Source organism: Eulemur rufifrons, chromosome 4, assembly GCF_041146395.1.
Source record: "Eulemur rufifrons isolate Redbay chromosome 4, OSU_ERuf_1, whole genome shotgun sequence".
Classification (NCBI taxonomy): Eukaryota; Metazoa; Chordata; class Mammalia; order Primates; family Lemuridae; genus Eulemur; species Eulemur rufifrons.
In genome coordinates, this window is record NC_090986.1 from 3,630,544 (window position 1) to 3,650,289 (window position 19,746).

Genomic DNA, 19,746 nt, shown 5'->3' on the forward strand with positions numbered 1-19,746 from the left:
TGCTTATTTTTCCATTCTTGGGATACTTCACTTAGTAGAATGGGTTCCAGCTCTATCCAGGAGAACATAAGAGATTCCATATCACCGTTATTTCTTATAGCTGAGTAATACTCCATGGTATACGTATACCACATTTTACTAATCCACTCATGTATTGATGGGCATTTGGGTTGTTTCCATATCTTTGTGCTTGTGAATTGTGCTGCTATAAACATTTGGGTGCAGATGTCTTTTTATAGAATGTCTTTTGTTCTTTTGGGTAGATGCCCAATAATGGGATTGCTGGATCAAATGGTAGGTCTACTTGTATCTGTTTAAGGTATCTCCATATTGCTTTCCACAGAGGTTGCACTAGTTTGCAGTCCCACCAGCGTTTACCTTTCATAAGTTTCTTTTGAACATAGAGCAAGCACATGTGGTCATGGTGAACTTAATCATTCTAAGGCCATTAGGTTTTTGATTTTTAATCTTTAAAATGTTTTAATATTTAATATTCATTTTATGCTAAAATGCATTCTAGAAATTTTAAGCACTTTAATATAACATGGAGCTTAGCAGACATTTAATTTTCTTTCTTTTTTTGAGGTGTTTAATTTGTTTATTTGCTTGTTTATTAGCAGATAAGGCAACCTATAGACATCATAAACCCTCAGTCAATGTTAATAGTAATGAGTATTAGCACAGATGATTCCAATATGGGTGTGGCACACATTATGAGACCACCCTAAATATTTCTTTCATTCTTAAAAATTTTGAAGAAGTAAGGTAATCTATAATGTAGTATTTCATGTCAAAAAGCCTATTGTACCCAAGTTAATTCAATTCTGTGTAATTCTAGAGAATTTCAAGTTGTCTATACCATTGTTCTACACGTGTAAAATAGGATAAAAATCATGTTCTCGTTACTTCATTTTTATTTCATTTTTAACTGACACATTGTATTAATAATTGTACATACTTATGGAGTAAAATTTTAAGTAAAAATACATATGTACATTGTATAATGATGCAATCAGGGTAGTTAGTGTATACATCATTTCATGCATTTATCATTGCCTTGTGGTGAGCATGTTTAAAAGCCTCTCTTCTAGCTCTTTGTAATATACAATACTTTACTGTTAACCATAGTCACCCTGCTGTCCAACAGAACTTCAGAAACTATTCCTCCTATTTAACTGTAACTTTGTACCTGTTGACAAACCTTTTCTCATTCTCCCCCCTCCACTCCTTTCCCAGTCCCTGGTCACCATTGTTCTACTTTCTGCTTCTGTGACATAAACTTTCTCTCTTTCCTCTTACTTTTTTTTTCTTTTTTTTTTTTTTTTTTTTAAGTTTCCACATATAAATGAGATCGTGTGGTATTTGTCTTTCTGTGTTTGGCTTAGTTCACTTAACATTATGTCCTCCAGGTTCATCCATCTTATTGCAAATGACGGACTTCATTCTTTTTTAAGGATGAATAATATTCCATTTTGCATATATACCATATTTTCTTTTCCCATTCATCTGGTGATTAACACAGGTTGATTTCATGTGTTGGCTATTGTGAATAGTGCTGCAGTAAGCATGGGGTACAGACATCTCTTTGACATACTGATTTCATTTCCACTGGGTATATACTCAGGAGTGGGATTGCTGGATCATATGGTAGATTCCTGGATCTATTTAAATATGTGATTACACCAAACTCAAAGTCATTAGACCTATTGTCTTATATTTATCTCCACTTCAATGTAGTTGCCCCAGAATCGGCAAAACTGCACCCTTCTCAACAGTACGATTTATGTTATAGACCATGCTGACCGATATTTTGGTCTGGCCCTATTATGGTACTTTCTTCAATTTTATCCAAACATTTTAAAACTGAAATGACTGTGTTTCCACATCCTCATGGTGGAGATGTGGCAACCCAAACATAATATGAATAATAATAACTGTAGCAAACATTGTCTCAAGCACTGCTAACCCTTTGATATGCATTGTCCCAATTAACTTTACAAGAACTAAATTAAGTATAGTCTGTTATTATTTTAGAAATGTATATGTGTAACATTGGAGTTAGAATAATTTACTTTTTCCTAGAAAATCAGGGAAAGAAGTTAGGTCTCAAACCAGGCATAGTAAGCCCAGAACCAAGGTTCTGAATGTAAACTTCTCGTAATCATTTCAAGCCTCCCTGTTTTTTGTTCCAGTTAATACCTTTATAGTGTCAACAGCGATATGTTGACTACAATGAACTAAGATAAGTAACTGACTATCAAAGGTCCTAGCTCAAATGACTATATTTCATGTAATTGATAAATTAATTCAAATAATGTGCACTATTTTTCAGGCACTCTGGATAGATGTGGTTCCAGGTTCTGTTTTGCTACCAAATATATTCTGATTGAAAAGAGAGAATGGAAGGAATGTTTTTGTAAATACCTGAATAAATGAAGAAAACATAAGATAATTATAGAAATCTTGATTTGACCAAGATCAGGAATTCCTTTTCTCTATAGTTTACATAACATAAAGAAACTTATAACTAGAAACCACAGCATCTACAATTCAATCAGGAATGATTTGAGGAGGTAAGTACGTGGGCTTGTGCAGTAGAGAGAGGTGACTTCTGGTTTGTATTCAAACAATTAAAAGTTCTGTGTATTTTGGCACATTTCTTAGACTTGAAGACTGGTCTCAAGTGAATGTATTTACAATGTGTACAGTAATTAAATGCAGGGTTTCTGTAAAAACAAAATAAGATAGTGTATATGATGTGCTTTAATTAATTACTATTGCACCATCCCCTCAGAAACTGTCACTTTTCCAAGAGGAAACTGAACAGCAGAATTAAATAGTAAAGTTAAATACATCCATCTAACTTAGGGTTGGAGCATCAATTAAATACTAAGTCTCCTGCAAAGCTCATTAATATTCTTTACATAAATACAATTTGCTAAGATAAACATTCAATATAAGCACAGAAAATATGCAGCCTCAGTGGAAATTAAAGAAACACATCGATTAAATCACATAATTACTATTTTTATGGACTCAAACTTTATCTGTTTCTTTAAATATAGGTTACCATTTGGAATATAGTGAAAACTAACTATAGAGTAAAAATGAAAAATCTTTATGTAATCTGTTTGACATTATGGGGTGAGAATTATAGAATTGGCCTTTCCCTTGAGACCATTGATACATATTCTGAATTTCATTCAAAAAAATAACCCAAAAGAAAGGGGAGGGAAACCTATATACACAAAAGCTTTGGGTTTTTTCCCAACTTCCTTTACATGTCCAATGAGAAGAACTATGATGGAACTATATTACTACATTGCTACTTTATGCAGTGAATAAAAAGCACCAGATATATAAAACAACTGTTTGTTCCTCTCTCTTCTTCCTCCATTCTCTAAAATAATCTTGTTTTCTGAGCCAATACATAGCAATGTGAAAAAGTTTAAAAAAAAAAAAAAGGAAATGTCCCTCCTGGTGACAAAGGTTTTCTTTTCCCAACTCTGGCAGATTATCATGATGCTATACTACAAGACCAAAATGTAAGCATTCAGTAATTGATTGAAGTAGAGCTCCACATATGAACTGGTTGGGAAGTAAAAATCCCAGTCAAATTATTTTAAATAACCATGCAGGGATTCTAAAAACAATACATGAGGGGACTATTTGAATTTTATATTCAAACCAGTGGGAAATCATAGACAGTCTATGAGGTGACAAAGGGAAGGAAAAAGACCAATAAAACAAATGAAGTGCTAGTGCTTTTCCATAAATTGATTATGTAAGAAAAGAATAATAGCAATATTGATTAATTATAATATTAATAGAAGCAATAAAATAATTAAGAATATTAATTTTCACTAATCGATGTCTGAGTGATCTGTATGGGACCTAAGAGTTTATTTGCATAATTTGACTTTATTGGACCAGGAAACTGATGTTATATTTGTCTCCCATTTGTAGATGAGGAAAGTTGGTCTTAGCAAAGTTATTAGCTGTCCCAGATGAAACTCAGAATCTAAGTACAGGATTTAGTAGTCAAACCAAGGGCATTTAATTTCCAAGTTGAAATAATGACTGAGTCTTAGAATATTCACAAAAAAAAGAGGAAGTGGAGGAGCAATCGCTCAATCCCCCAAAAGGCATATGGCAGAAGTGCCTGGGTGGGCGTGCCAGTGTGTGCATGCACCTGCCTATGTGCATGTGTGTGTGTGTGTGTGTGTGTGTGTGAGAAGTGGGTGCTACAGTGCCAGAGGAAACATTCAAGTCCATAGACACTCATGGTTTTGCCCCTACTCTCTTTTCTACTGCTACTGGTCCTAATTCTCCCTTCAGATGCTCCAAGCTTTGACTCTTCCCCTCTACAAAATTAGGGGAGAAAACAGTATTTTTTCCAATTAAATTAACTAAACATTAATTAATTTAGGTCACTGGTTTTCTTAAGGACTCTTTCTTAATCAAATAAGGAAACCACAAAAGAAAAACAGAAACAGGAAAAGAGAAGAGGACTACAATTAGATGTTACTTAACTGTGTCTAAACTATACATTTTGACATTAAAAGATTTCTGTGTGTTGATCACACTTCTGAATCTGCTGGAAATCTCCATTCCTTCAGCAAATTAGCTTTCTCTAGACGTGAGAAACTAGCCCTACAAGGATCTGTTTTGCAGGTGGCATTGTGATTCCTGAACTTTTTTCTAGAACTCTAAAAAGAGAAAATATGTCCTCCATAAAGAAATAAATTGCTTTTTCAGACTCTGAAGTTATTACTTGGTCTGTGACCCATTATCTCCCACCCCCATAAGCCATGGGTTGTTAAGTGTGGTTTCCCTACTAATTTCCTACTAATATCTACAAACTTAGCTTCCACAGTGGCACATATCATCCACGGTCTTTCCCTAAACCTGTTGCCACTACATCACCTCACAGTATTTGTTATAAGTCATCTCTCCCTTTGGTTAAGCTTTGTCATCAACATCCCTTTTCAGAATATTCTGGTTTCTGTCTGGGTTGGGCTTAAAGATGTCATCTCTTTGTAGAACCCAGGTGATTTTGCCCTCAAATATATTTCTTCCCTTACAGCAAGTTTGGTGTGATTTCATATCTTTACTATTCCTGATCAAATAGATTCTGGTAATACTAGCATTGCTTTAACAATCGAATTCAAACACTGAAAAATGCATTAGCTACCACACATAATTTTTACTGAAAGGGATTTTTTTACATTGCACCATATTGTTAAAGTGTAATAGAATCATTAATTTGGGGGGCTCTGAGGATCAGCTAATATGAGTCTGTGTCATTATTTTTCTGTTTATTATTGGGGGGATGTCCTTGGAAAAGGCTTCAAGCACTGTGGGCCTTGTTCTCAACCTACATCATGAGGATAACAATGGTACTTGCTCAAACTACTAAGTAAGTTTTCCATGTGTGTGTTTGTGTGTATGTGTGTGTGTGTTTGTGTACGTCAATTAGGAAATATGTTTTCGGAGATTTGCATAGTACTTGATTCATGAAAAGTGTTTAGGATGTGATGGCTTCACTAGCCTAGCAAATGTTGAAAAACATAAATAAGGAACAGTCCATGTTACATGACACAAAAGCACAGTATAATTTAATGAAATCATGGTGATCTTGTTTCCTTTAATTCTCTGTAGTACGTTTAAAATTTTTATTGAAATTTTTATATTTTAAGTTTTATTGAAGTATTTAAGCAGATGCAGTAAAATGAAAGCATCATGGTAAGGTAAATTAAGCCACCCACAAAGGGTGAAAATGGTCTAGGTTTAGAAATTGAACATTCCTCTCCTGAGATAAGCAGCCCCTGCCAGTCAGAGCTGGCCAGTAGCCAGGTATTATCAGTCAGGCCTTGGTGTTGCGAGGAGTTGGCCTTGGTGTTCTTCTTTTATGCATACAGCTTTATAAAGAACACTAAAGAGGTAGGAAGAGAAATTGCCCATGAAAGATGTCCATGTCCTAATTTCTGGAACTTGTCAATACATTAAGGTTATATAGCAGAGGGAATTTAAGATTGCAGATGGAATTAAGGTTGCTGATCAGCATAAATTTCTGTCAGTTTTTATTTTGGTTTCCTCCTACATCACAAGTGCCTGTGACACCATCACACACGTGGTTAAAGCATTAAAGCATTTGTTCAGCTAATGAATGGATGTAGTTTTCTCTGTATTAACTTTGGTTGTTATACAGATTTTCTTGACCCTAAATGTTTGGGTGGATTTTATTTCCTATGGATTGAATTTCAGAGTACAAACAAGACAGTAAAAATATTAATGCCATTAGAACATTGAGTTGATAGAGTTGAATTCTATTTCTTTAGAATTTAAACAAGTTTGATAAGCACACTGTTTTCTCTGGCTTTTGTACAGAAAACCCACTCTTACATCATCCCAGATAGAATTCACGAACAGCTTTTGCAGTTGTTAATCCTCAGTCAATAAGGGGTTCCTAAAGACATACTACCTGCATCAATATCCATTAACCCAACAGTCTCCTCGCAGCTCCCATGACATCCTTATTCCGCAGGCTATAGATAAATGGGTTCAGAAGAGGGGTGATAATGGCATAAAATACTGCCACCACCCTATCCTGTGAAGGGGAATGCAAGGAGTGTGGCCTCGTATAGGTAAACAGAGTGGTCATATAGAATAGGCTTGCCACAGTCAGGTGGGAGGAGCAAGTGGAAATAGCTTTTTTCTGTCCTTTACCTGAGCTCATCTGGAACACGACAGTAAGCACACGAGCATAGGAAGCTAGAATGGCCATGAATGGTAGCAGCAGAATGATAAGCCCACTCAGCAGGACAGTATGCTCATACTGGGACGTGTCCTGACACACCAATGGCAGTAGAGATGGAATTTCACAGAAAAAGTGGTTAATGAGCCGAGACCTACAGAATGGAAGCTGAAATACATAGAGTGTATGTACTAAAGAGTTGACAGAACTACTGGTCCATGCACATGAAACCATGAAGCAGCAGGTCTTCTTGCTCATGAGTGTAGGGTAACGTAAAGGATGGCAGATGGCTACATATCGATCATAAGACATGAAACCTAGAAGAAGAGCTTCAGTCCCACCGAGGACCAAGAACATATATGTTTGAATCTCACAGCCCAAAACGGTAATGGTCTTACTCTGTGAGAGAAAGTCCATTGCCATCTTGGGCACGGTGGTGGAGATGTACATCATGTCGATGGTGGAGAGCTGGCTGAGCAGCCAGTACATCGGGGTGTGGAGTCTGGCGTCCAGTCGAATGAGGTGGATCAGTATGACATTCCCCATCAGAGCCACCAAAAAGATTATGACGACGGCAGCAAAGAGCAAAGTGTTCATTTGGCCATATTGGAAAAGCCCAAGAAGTATAAAATCTGTCCCAAAACTTTGATTTCCCGTGTTCATGGCTTAAATCAAAATATTAAAGCATTTAATACCTGAAGAGTTCCATCTAATAATGTTGACTGTCATTTGAGAGAAACATTAAATATAATTAAAAATTCTGTGAGATTTTAATAGATATATTTGTCATTCTCCTCATTTGACCCCAATAAGGACAGGACTCTTAAGCCTTTCTTACAAGTTGTTGTATTGGGTTTTTTCCCACCTTTGATTACAAGACATCATTTGCTGGTAGGTATTAACAGGTAAAATCCTCTTTATAATGTTGAAGCACTTAATTTGGGGTTATAGCATATACGGTGTTTTACAAATACAAATATTTCACCTGATATATGAGAGAAATGTGCTATGGTAAGCACAGAAGTTTCTAAAAAAATAACCTCAGGTTCTGTAAAGAACTCCTAAAAGAAATTCCCTCTTCCCAACCTCCTCACACCACATCAAAAACTACAATTGTTTAGACAAAATTCCAAAGAAAAGTTTCAATTAATGAACAAGAAATATATTAAGAACTATATATTTTATATGATATACATAAGATATATGTATATCATATATTTTATAACACTATATTTAACATTATACTTTAAAAATACTGCCCTTTCCAGTCACAAAGGCATATGATTATAAGGCAGTCACTCCACAAGCGAATGGCTTGGACCTTCAGTGTGAGTTAAGCAACTTAAGATAATATCCATTTAAAGTGTGTCTTAAACCAATCCCAGTCCTTTGGCAGGGACAGAAGAATCAACATTAACACTTCTGCTTACCATGATAGAGCTGAGAACCAGTTTACTAGTACTAGACCCACATCCTGAAAGCCACACATTTCCTCTTGAAAAACTTGATCAAATAAGCAACTAAATTCATATTTATTCATCATGATGTAGCCCTTTATCATTCTCACGATCATATACATACATTTTCACATCGTTGACCTCCACATTTATCTTGAAATTTGAATTCTGCCTTTATTTAAAATCCTTCTTATACAATGATTTCAAGAAGTTAGGTAACTTATTATGGGAGATGAGAGCTAGAGGAGAGAAATGCAAAGACCTGGAGGCAACTGGTATGAAATCTGTATCTCGTTAATATTCCCCGGGCAATACTAAAGTAAACTTTTAAACTGGAAGTATTATAACAATTTCACTGCTAGGGGGCCATGCAACTTAGAAATAGTGTGTTTTGTTAAAACTGAAAAAAACGTCACCAGTATTTGGGTTTTTGTAATATTTTACCTATTTCCAAACTCCCATAATTCCAAAATATTGTTAAATGTGATTACATACTAAGTACAATGTTAAATTTTGAGGTTAAAGTGAGGAAGAAGGATCCATGTTTCCTAGCGCAGTAAGAATGCAGTGACCCTTCAGGGTTACGCTGTCGGGTAGAGGACGCACGGGGCTCACAAGCACCGACCCTACATCACCACACCAACCTGCCCCAGCCCCTCTGTCCTGCAACCCTGAGATGATCTGAATCCAATATAAGACCAAACAAATCTCAAATACATACCTTGATGTTGTTTTTGCAAATATAACTTCAGTAAAACCTGGATAATGTATATAGCCCGGTAGTGTCCCCAATCAAAAATAAGAGCATAGGAGAAAAAGCATAGAATTCACTCTGCAGAATTATTCACATAAAATGCATACCTTTAAGGAGTGTGTCTGAGAACAGTTTCAAAATTTTTCTTTACGTGAGTTACAGTGAATTTGTCAGGGGGCTGCAATTGTTCTGATTTACTTCAAAAATAGTTTTCTAAGCAGCTAGTCGGCGCGAGCTGAGTGACGGTTGCCGTGAATGGTCCTCTTCGCCCCCACCAGGCCCTGCCTTTGCGACTGAAGGGTAAGGTACAGCCTGGAGAGCAGGTCTTCCTCAGACAGACACACATAAACACAGGTTGCCTTTCATTTATAAAATAATCAGTTTAAAAATTAGTTCAAGCTTGCTGTATATATAAAGCCTCTTTAATCCATTTCAATAAATTATATCTGTTGATCATATATATGAAAAGGCTTTGAAAGCTGAATGGCATATATTCCAAGTAATCAAGCTATGTAATGTGACACTTCTGAAAAAGAAATGCTAACCTTCTAGATCTCTAATTTGAAGCACAATTTAGTAGCTATTACACACTATGAATTTGGAAGATTCTTGATTTTTGCCGTATAAAATAAGCCTTCAATCCTTTGCCATAAAAAAATTCAGTGGAAAGCAGAATTTAAACAAAAAGCCACCATTTCCTCATCCTATATAAGCCATTAAACCTTTCACATTAAGTGAGCTCACTGCCTAATCAAGGTTGATGCTCATATTCTTTATCTAAGAGACCCTCTGGGAAAACTTGGTATCTAGTCAGTAACTAAACACACTGTATACATACCAAGTGATGCTTTATTAGATCTAATGTCTTCATTCCAAAAATGAAGATAAAATTGACTTAAGGAGAATATTCGAAATATATTTGTTCAAATAAAAAACAATCACCACTTATAAAATACTTTTGCCAATAAAATTGAACCTAAATCAGAAAAAAAATCAAATAATTTTCAACTAAATTCTTTTTAAATTTGAATGTATTCTGAGTACATAATAGTTGTATACCTTTATAGAGTACACGTGATGTATACAGGCATACAATGTGAATGAATCAAGTCAACTGATAAGTTTTTAAAAAATATTTCTTATTCTATACACAGTTAAGATGTACATATAGATGGGAATCTATGTAATTAACCAACTTATAATATTTAATAAGCTGCATAAATATGATATTCCCCAAAATTACGTAACATAGGTGATGGTCTGTATTTCATATTATAATCTTTTTCAAAAGAAAATCTTTAAATGGTTGTTATGGTCACAGAAGTTGAGGACTCAGATCTCTGAAAGTCCACAGGTACAATTATAACTGCTATAACCATTAAGAGTTAGTTTTGCTTGAGTGCATAGAGAGGAAATTAGATAATGGTACGTATTCACTCAATCTTGTTCTACTGAAGTGGGATTTATTTAATCTGAGAAAGTTAAGGTAAGGTTGACTTTTGACCAATCTCCCTACAAAATTCCATGCATGGCAAAATGCAACTCCTTTGCTCAGATATAAAAGCAAAAAAAAAGTGCAACAATTTAGGAGGCAAGGTGAGGTAAGTTAAAATTCAGAGGAAAGCTACACTGGCTTACCCTGTACTTAACTGGGTTATAAAGTTTCTATTAAATGCTCACATGCATCCTACCCTTATTTTCCATCACTATAATATTTGTTGGTTTTTTTAGTTTGTCATAGTCTGACTTCCTTTTCTGTACAATACTTTATAACAATTTCCACAGAAAGGTAACACCACTGTTGAAACATCACTGTCCATTTGGGAAGGAAATCACTGATGGGATATTTCTGGAATGTGATGGGACAAACCTAAGTTAGAAGCTTGAAACATGTGCCATGTTGGGTGCTCCCTTTATGAAAAAGGAAATAAGAGATTGGGTGTGGTGGCTTCCACCTGTCGTCCTAGCACTCTGGGAGGCCGAGGTGGGATAGCTTGAGGTCAGGAGTTGGAGACCAGCCTGAGCAAGAGCTAGACCCTCTCTCTATTAAAATTAGAAAAAAATTAGCCAGGTGTGGGGGTGCACACCTACAGTCCCAACTACTCAGGAGGGTGAGACAGGAGGCTTGCTTGAGCCCAGGAGTTTGAGGTTGCTGTTGCTGTGAGCTAGGCTGACACCAATGCACTCTAGCAAGACTGTCTCCAAAAACATACAAACAAACCAAAAAGGGAAGGGAAGGGAAGGGGTGGGGAGGGGAGGGGAGGGGTGGGGAGGGGAGGGGAGGGGAGTGGAGGGAAGGGAAGGAAAGGGAAAGAAAGGGAAGGAAAGGGAAGGAAAGAAGAAATAAAAAATCAAAATCAAGATAAGGCCTTGGAAGGAGCCTGAGCACATGAGATGCCCTGACAGTTGTTTCTTTAGTTTCACATCTGGGTCTGAATTTAAGTCTAATTCATTTTAGTAGTGCTTAGCATTTTTTTTTTTTTTTTTTGGTTATTTTCACTTGACATTGTGTGAGTACACATATTAGGATTATTATATACCAACAAAAGTACACTCTTTAGGATCATTATGAGAAAATTAATTTGAAATGGTGCCTGAGATATAAAAAGGGAGGTATCTCTTCATCCGTTGAGCAAGGGGGTACAAGCTGAGAGCAGTGGTGGAGGGGGGTTGGGTAGGATGGCTTGCCTCTGTCTGAATGGAAGAAACAGGATCTGATCACTTCCTTTCTTTCCTAAGAGATTTTCTCCTTCTTTCTATTGTGTCTGAAGATAGCAGCTACAACTGGTGGTGATTTTTGAGAAGTAAATACTTAACACAAGCAAATAACTCACAATATTGTCTGACACAAAATGTCTTCAGTAAATATTACTTTTAATGATGACTAATATTGTTAATTGCTGTTGTTATATTCTTCTTATTTTCCACTTAAACTAAGATGGATTCAGGAATGGAGGTATGTCATTCACGGCTTTGCTCCAATGTGGACATGAACCCTTTCAATAGTTATCTACTGCCCAGTGGGACCTAGTTTATGAACGCTCTTAGTTTATAAAGAAGGGCAATTTAGGAAAAAAACACTAATATCAGCAATAACAACATTAGTCATCACTAAAAATAATATTTATGGAGGTCTTGTTTCATGTCAGGAAAGATCTTGAGTTATTTGCCTGTATTAAGTATTTACTTCTGAAAAATCACCTTCAGTTGTAGGCACTGTCACCAGACACAACAGAAAGGAAGTAGTGTGTCTGTGAGTAACAAAAGCAAGCACTGAGTCCCGCTTCTGCTACTCAGACAGCGTTCAGCCATCCTGCCAAGAGAGAAATCAGTTACAGGGTATAAAACACATTTACACAGAAAGAATAAGTTCTAGAAACCAATAGTACTGTAGGGAAATTATAGTTAAGAATTATACCTATAGTTAACCTATACCTAATTATACCTATAGTTAACAATTAATTGATTGTGTATTTCAAAAGAGCTAGAAGAAAAGAATTATAATGGACCCAATGCAAAGAAAAGATAAATGTCTGAGGTGATGGAAATCCCAATTACCCTGACTTGATCATTACATGCTGCATACAGATATATCATCTGTACCACAAAATATCATCTGTACCACAAAAATGTGTACAATTGTGATATACCAATAATTATAAATACAAAAATAGAATAATACAAAAAAAATTTAAAAAGCAAACAAAAAATCCAGGAATACTGATAACTAGAATCTATTTAGAACTCAGGAAAATCAGCAAGAAAAAATCAAACAACCGTATCAAAAAGTGGGCAAAGGACATGAACAGAAATTTTTTAAAGGAGATAGAAGAATAGCCAACAGACATATGAAAAAATGCTCAACATCTCTAATCATCAGGGAAATGCAAATCAAAACCACAATGAGATATCACTTAACTCCAGTGAGAATGGCTTTTGTCAAAAATTCCCATAACAATAAATGTTGGCGTGGATGCGGAGAGACAGGAACACTTATACACTGCTGGTGGGACTGCAAACTAGTGCAACCTCTGTGGAAAGCAATATGGAAATACCTTAAACAGATACAAATAGACCTATCATTTGATCCAGCAATCCCATTATTGGACATCTACCCAAAAGAACAAAAGACATTGTATAAAAAAGACATCTGCACCCGAATGTTTATAGCAGCACAATTCACAATTGCAAAGATGTGGAAACAACCCAAATGCCCATCAATACATGAGTGGATTAATAAAATGTGGTATATGTATACCATGGAGTCCTACTCAGCTATAATAAATAATGGGGATATAGAATCTCTTATGTTCTCCTGGATAGAGTTGGAACCCATTCTACTAAGTGAAGTATCCCAAGAATGGAAAAATAAGCACCACATGTACTCACCATCAAATTGGTTTCCCTGATCATCACCTAAGAGCACATTCAGGAATAACATTAATCGGGTGTCAGGCAGATGTGTGGGGGGGGAGGGGATGGGTGTATACATACATATGAGTGCAATGTGCACCGTCTAGGGGACGGACACGTTTGAAACTCTGACTCGGAGGAGGGAGCAAGGGCAATATACATAACCTAAACTTTTGTACCCCCATAATAAGCTGAAATAAAAAAAGAAATGAGAATACATTTAATAATCATGCCCAATTCATTTTTGTGATCATATCAATACTTCATGGGTGAAATATTTTGTAAAATGAATTAGAAGAATCACACCAAATGAAAATAAATACTTTCCTGCTAATTGTCAAATGTTTATCAAATGATTAATAAGTCCAAATCATGAATTTGTTATTATAAAAAGTATAAATATGTTTGCAGATTGTACCTTCCAAGTCCTTCAAATTTACAATCTTGTGAAAAAGTTTTTCACATTAAAGACAAAATACCAAAAGAAAAAAAAAGATTTGTAAAAGTCGATAATTAGAATGAAATACTCAATGTGCTCTAAGTGATGGTTAAACATTTCAGAAAGTCTGGGCAAAGGAAATCCCATTTCCCTCTAACTCTTTTACTATCAGGGGTTCGTGACGTCCCCAATAAAGATAGGGTCCCCAGGCAGAATGCATTGCAAGAGACGAAAGAAACACAGACACAGACACAGAAATAATATTTAAGAGAGCAGGGAAATCAGGGGACCACCAGCACTCTGGTGCCAAGATGGCAGGGACTGAAATCCAGCACTTGCTTTTTATTCTCTTTGCCATGCTGCAAAATACAATGATCTCATGTGAAAAAATCATGGGATACAATGACCAAAGGTCTCGGGGCTCCCCCCAAAATCACAAGGTGTCTTAGCTTTTTAGAAGTGAAAAACACATAATTCTTCAGTAAGTACAACACTTTTGATCAAGGTAAACTAACTAATTTTATCCTAAGCTCGAGCTATGTACATGGATATCAATCTTTAACTTCAGTAGCTGTGACCCATTTGATCAAGGAACAAAGAAACTACATGCTTTCCACTGGGAGACTGATTGTACATTAACTGAGGCATTGTGGAGAGAAAGGGAGAGAAGGAACTTGGCCCAGTGTTCTAACAGTGGAAGCCTTGAGACCCTTATCCCGGGCTGACATATTGCAATCAACCTCTACAGCCATGAGAAGTTTTCATTTCAGGCTGTTCTGCAGCTTTTCAGGCATGAGACCCCTTTGGCTCTGAGGTTGGAGCATGCTTTGCTGTACTCCCAGATTGCTGATACATGTCCCCCAACTAGGCAGTTAACATCTGCCCTTATTTCAAGCTTCTGCTCAGGCAATTCCTTCACCTCTTTCCTCTCACAGCCTCAGACATAGCATCCCTAAGTCCCAGTGGTCTGAACCCCATCATTTTACTTTTCCAGACTGACTAGACAACATGGCTTTACATCTTTAGCTTTTTAGAACAGTACATGAATGACCTAGTTATCTGTGCATTAGCCATGGTCAGCAGACCTTACACTGAGAAGTATTGAATATCAGCATTGAGGTACACCTGCATGATTCTCTCTCTCTCTCTCTCTCTCTCTGTCTCTTACACACACACACACACACACACACACACGTGTGTGTGTGTGCACAATCTAAGAATGGGCCAGAACATTGTGAATAGTTCTGCCCAAATTCTGATGGATGCTAGTGATACAAGGTAATAGATCAACATCTCAAGTTTTATAAGGTTTTAACATAAGAAGAAGTTCCTAATTTTCCTTTCATTATAATGTCTTTCTTAAAGTTAGATTTCCCAAAATCAATCTTCTCAATGTCCCCTTCACTTCTTTGTTTCTGAGAGTATAGATCAGAGGATTGATCAGTGGGGTGACAATGTTGTAAAAGGGAGTGAGAAACTTGCCCTGGTCCCAGGAGGAGCTGGTTCCTGGTTGCATGTACATGTAGATGATGTTTCTGTAGAAAAGTGAGACCATGGTGAGATGGGAGCCACAGGTGTTGAAGGCCTTTTGCCTCCCTGAGGATGACTGGATACTTAACACAGCCCTCACAATGAAGCCATAAGAGACCAAAATAAACACCAATGGTGACAGCATAATACCCACTGCAAGAATATAGGAAATGCCTTCGATGGCAGCTGGGTTGACACAAGCCATCTGGATCAGGGCTGGCATCTCACACAGGAAGTGGTCCACCTTGAGGTGCCCATAGCGGGGCAAGCGCAGGGTCACTGGAGACATGGCAAAGGAGTTGGCCACCCCACAGCCCCAGGCCACCAACACCAAGCCCTGGCAGAGCCTGGGATTCATGGTCACCATGTAGCGTAGGGGCCTGCAGACAGCAACAAACCGGTCGTACGCCATGACGGCCAGGAGCAGGCACTCCACACCACCCAGCCCCAGGAACAGGAACAGCCAGATGGTGCAGCCCACATGGCTGATGGTCTTGTCATGGCCATTAAGGTTGTAGAGCAGCTGGGGGATGGAGCTGGTGGTGAAACTGAGGTCCAGGAAGGAGAGGTGGGTGAGGAAGAAGTACATGGGGCTGTGCGGGTGGGAGTCCCGCCAGGACACCAGGATGATCGTGGTGTTGCCCATCAGGGTGAGGAGGTAGGCTATCAAGAGGGCCATGAAGAGGATCCTCTCCAGACGGGGGTGGTCAGAGAACCCCACAAGGATGAAATGGTCTGTAAAGCTGTCATTGGTTCCTTCCATCTCTACTTCCCCTGAACAGAAAGATCAACACTAATGATATCACCAGCTGACATTAGGAGAGCACTTACTATAAGCCCGTCACTCTTGTCTCCTTTTACATTTATTCATTTAGCCCCAACAACAACAATGTGGGGTTGCCACTATTATTATTTTCTCCAAACTTACAAGAAAAAGAAACTAAGACATATGTGGGTTAAGAAAACTGTCGTATGTGGAAAGAGACAGAGCTGACTTTAAACCTAGGAAATACAGCTTAAAAGTTTTCAACCTTAACCACTGCTTGAGGTGTCTCTAACCCCAGTGAAGTGCAAGATAAATTCTGCCACGGCCCAACTATTCATTCTTCCAGAGACCCAGGTGACTAAGCTCCTGCCAAAAACCTCAAAGACCCAACACAGAACCCTCAAATAATCTGCTAATATTAAAAGTATTCAGGAAATATCCATTATATGCAGAGCACTTTACTCTTGATCCCAAATAAACACCTCATTCATTTGGTCATCATTTTCAGGTAATTTTTAATTACCTGAGTAGATAAATGATAATATTACTAAAGCAACAGAACCTGTAAAATATCTCTTTCTCTCTCTTAATTGGGTCTGGTACTGAAGAGATAGAATATATGTTTTTTTTTTTTTCTTCCAAAGTACTATATACTGCTTGAGGGGAAAAAAAAATTGTAGCAGATAATACAACTTTAATGCAATAAATCACACATATGTGCAGAAACCTCTATCAAATTCCAAATTCAACAGTGCATCACATCTGAAGAAAAGCATATTTGATAAGATAAACCACAGTCTTACAGACAGATATGGAGACAGATTCAATACATCTTGGGCTATGGCAACAAACTCCTCTGATACGGTCACTTAGGCAGCTTGACATAATTATGAGATCTCAGAGAGTTCATTTACCTTTTCATAGTTTTCTCATCTGAAATGGTAATAATCAAACTTTTACCCTACTTATTTCATTTTCAAATTATGAAAAATATATAAAATTTTGGCATATATACCTTTGTGTGTGTATAAACGTTTCTACATATGTTAAAGCAGATGTGTCATGTGAACACAGAACAGAAAAATAAACCCATGAATGTAGGCAGAGAAATTCTGAATTAAAAAAAAAAACTAATGAAAAGAAACTATCTTAACATATATCTAAACAGACTTTGCAAATATAGTAACCAAGACATGATAACTGACAAGGCACTTGTGGGGGAGGAGGGCAGTGTGGATCCCTTCTTTAGACTTACACCAAAACAAATTACAAATATTATTGTGGAGACGGGTCTCCTGCTGCTGCCCTGGCTGGAGTGCAGTGGTGTGATCACAGCTCACTGCAGCCTCGAACTTCTGGGCTCAAGTGATCCTCCTGCCTCAGCCTCCCAAACTGCTGGGAGTATAGGCATGAGCCACCATGCAAAAAATATATATAAACATTGAAAAATACAACTACTATAAGAAAGCATGATAGGTTTTTATTTTCCTGATCTTTTTGGATCTAAGTAAACTTCACAAGCTGAGTTGCAATTCTCAAAAACTGAAAAGCAAACTTTGGATAAATTTGGTTGCATATTTTTTAAAAATCAACACTCTAAAAAACACTACTAAGGTCTAAAAATAATGACAATACTAAGAAAATTCAATGAGACAACAGCAAGGCTACCTCACTGAAGATTTTTTTTTCAAATTTTTGGCAAGAAAAAGATGTTACAAAATAAAAATAGGTAATGACTTGAAGAAACAGTTCACAGGAAGATGAATGATTTACAGACAAGTGACTTATACATATTAGAAATGTTCTCACTGATGATCGAGAATATAAAAATTAAAATATACATATAAAGATATTTGCTTTTCAGGTAGGTAGATACTGAAAAGTGTGGTAATATCCAGAGCTTGGAGCAGTGTGGGAAATAAAGTCATCCTTATGAACTCTTGATAAGAGTTGAAATTGGAATAATATCTTTGGAGAGATCTCAAAAAACAGATTACTGCTGAAAATACACATATACCTTCACATTGTACATGTTATTTTAACAAAAGAAATATCTGCCTTCCATAAAATTTAAAATTACATGTTTTTCTCCCGCCTAATTAATTCCACATTTAGCGTTCTGCCCTGCATTTATCAACCCTGGATCAGTAACTACACATCCTTAAAAGTTTTCATTATAACGTTGATTGAAATAGAAAATAGAAAGAATGTATATGTTTAATGTTACAGACATGATTTAATAGATAATGACACCATTATGAACTGGAAACAATTAATAAATTAGAATAAATATATATGTGACACCACCAGGAATTTTGTCCAAAAAAAGATATTAATTTCAAACGAGTGTAGGCCAGGCGCACTGGCTCACGCCTGTAATCCTAGCACTCTGGGAGGCCAAGGTGGGCAGATCATTTGAGCTCAGGAGTTCGAGGCCAGCCTGAGCAAGAGCGAGACCCCATCTCTACTAAAAATAGAAAGAAATGATCTGGACAGCTAAAATTATATATATAGAAAAAATTAGCCGGGCATGGTGGCACATGCCTGTAGTCCCAGCTACTCAGGAGGCTGACGCAGGAGGATCCCTTGAGCCCAGGAGTTTGAGGTTTCTGTGAGGTAGGCTGACGCCACGGCACTCTAGCCGGGCAAAAGAGAGAGACTCTGTCTCAAAAAAAAAAAAAAAAAAAAAAAAAAATTAAATTCAAACGAGTGTAAAGCAAGCTGTAATGTTCAGTGAGATTATATGTAGTGTGACTCCATTACCTTTGGTCACAAACTCTCTCCCTCTCTCTCTCTCTCTCTCCATACACACATGCACACACACACACAGTCATGTGCTACTGCATAACAACACTTTGGTCAACAACAAACCACATCTCTGGGGGTCCCACCTCCTCAAAAAGAGCGTCAGGCAGGTCCTTCAGGAGGGATCCAGAAGAGGCATTGTTGTCATAGGAGACGACAGCTCCATGCGTGTTATTGCCCGTGAAGACCTTCCAGGGTGACAAGATGTGAGGTGGAAGACAGTGATATTGGTGATCCTGACCTTGCGCAGACCTAGGATCATGTGTGTGTTTGTGTCTTAGTTTTCAACAAAAAGAAGTTTAAAAAGTTAAAAAAATGTAAATAGGAAAAAAACTTGTGGAATAAGGATATAAAAAAGAGGGTATTTCTGTACAGCTATACAATGTGTTGTGTTTTAAGCTAAGTGCTATTCCCAAAAAGTTAGAAAATTATTACTTTTACAAAATAAAAAAATTATAGTAAGTTGAGGTTATTACTGAGAAAAGAAAATAATAATTTTATAAATTTATTGCAGGCTAGGTGCACAGTGTTTATCAAGTCTACAGGAGTGTTCAGTAATGTCCCAGTGATGACCTTCACATTCACTCATCACTCACTCACTGACTCACCCAGAGCAACTTCAGTCCTGCAAGCTCCATTCGTAGCACCTGCCCCATACAGGTGTACGAGATTTTACCTTTTATACTGTACTTTTACTGCACCGTTTCCATGTTTAGATGTGTTTAGATGCACAGATACTCACCGCCGTGTCCCAGCTGCCTACAGCATCCAGCACAGTGCCGTGCTGTGCAGGCCTGTGGCCCGGGAGGAACAGGCACACCAAGT

The 19,746-nt window shown here is 37.2% G+C and overlaps 2 protein-coding genes across 2 annotated transcripts; both read right to left on the reverse strand.

Annotated features, from left to right (window-relative positions):
* Positions 1 to 6,499: 6,499 nt before the first annotated feature.
* Positions 6,500 to 7,420, reverse strand: LOC138382524 (olfactory receptor 2AK2-like). Its single transcript, XM_069466992.1, has one exon. The coding sequence runs from the start codon at positions 7,418 to 7,420 to the stop codon at positions 6,500 to 6,502; it is 921 nt and encodes a 306-aa protein (XP_069323093.1).
* Positions 7,421 to 14,797: 7,377 nt separating this feature from the next.
* Positions 14,798 to 16,113, reverse strand: LOC138382525 (olfactory receptor 2W3-like). The gene is made up of 2 exons (XM_069466993.1): positions 15,189 to 16,113; positions 14,798 to 14,820 (listed from the first exon to the last, which is right to left on the reverse strand). The coding sequence occupies exons 1-2, from the start codon at positions 16,111 to 16,113 to the stop codon at positions 14,798 to 14,800; spliced, it is 948 nt and encodes a 315-aa protein (XP_069323094.1).
* Between the last annotated feature and the right edge of the window lie 3,633 nt (positions 16,114 to 19,746).

What these genes read in the sequence shown, in the direction of transcription:
- LOC138382524 (XM_069466992.1), bottom strand. Translation starts at nt 7,420, where the DNA reads ATGAACACGGGAAATCAAAGTTTTGGGACAGATTTTATACTTCTTGGG.
- LOC138382525 (XM_069466993.1), bottom strand. Translation starts at nt 16,113, where the DNA reads ATGGAAGGAACCAATGACAGCTTTACAGACCATTTCATCCTTGTGGGG. An exon ending in AAGATTGATTTTGGGAAATC is followed by an intron (nt 14,821 to 15,188) that starts TAACTTTAAGAA and finishes CCATGTTGTCTA; the next exon opens with GTCAGTCTGGAAAAGTAAAA.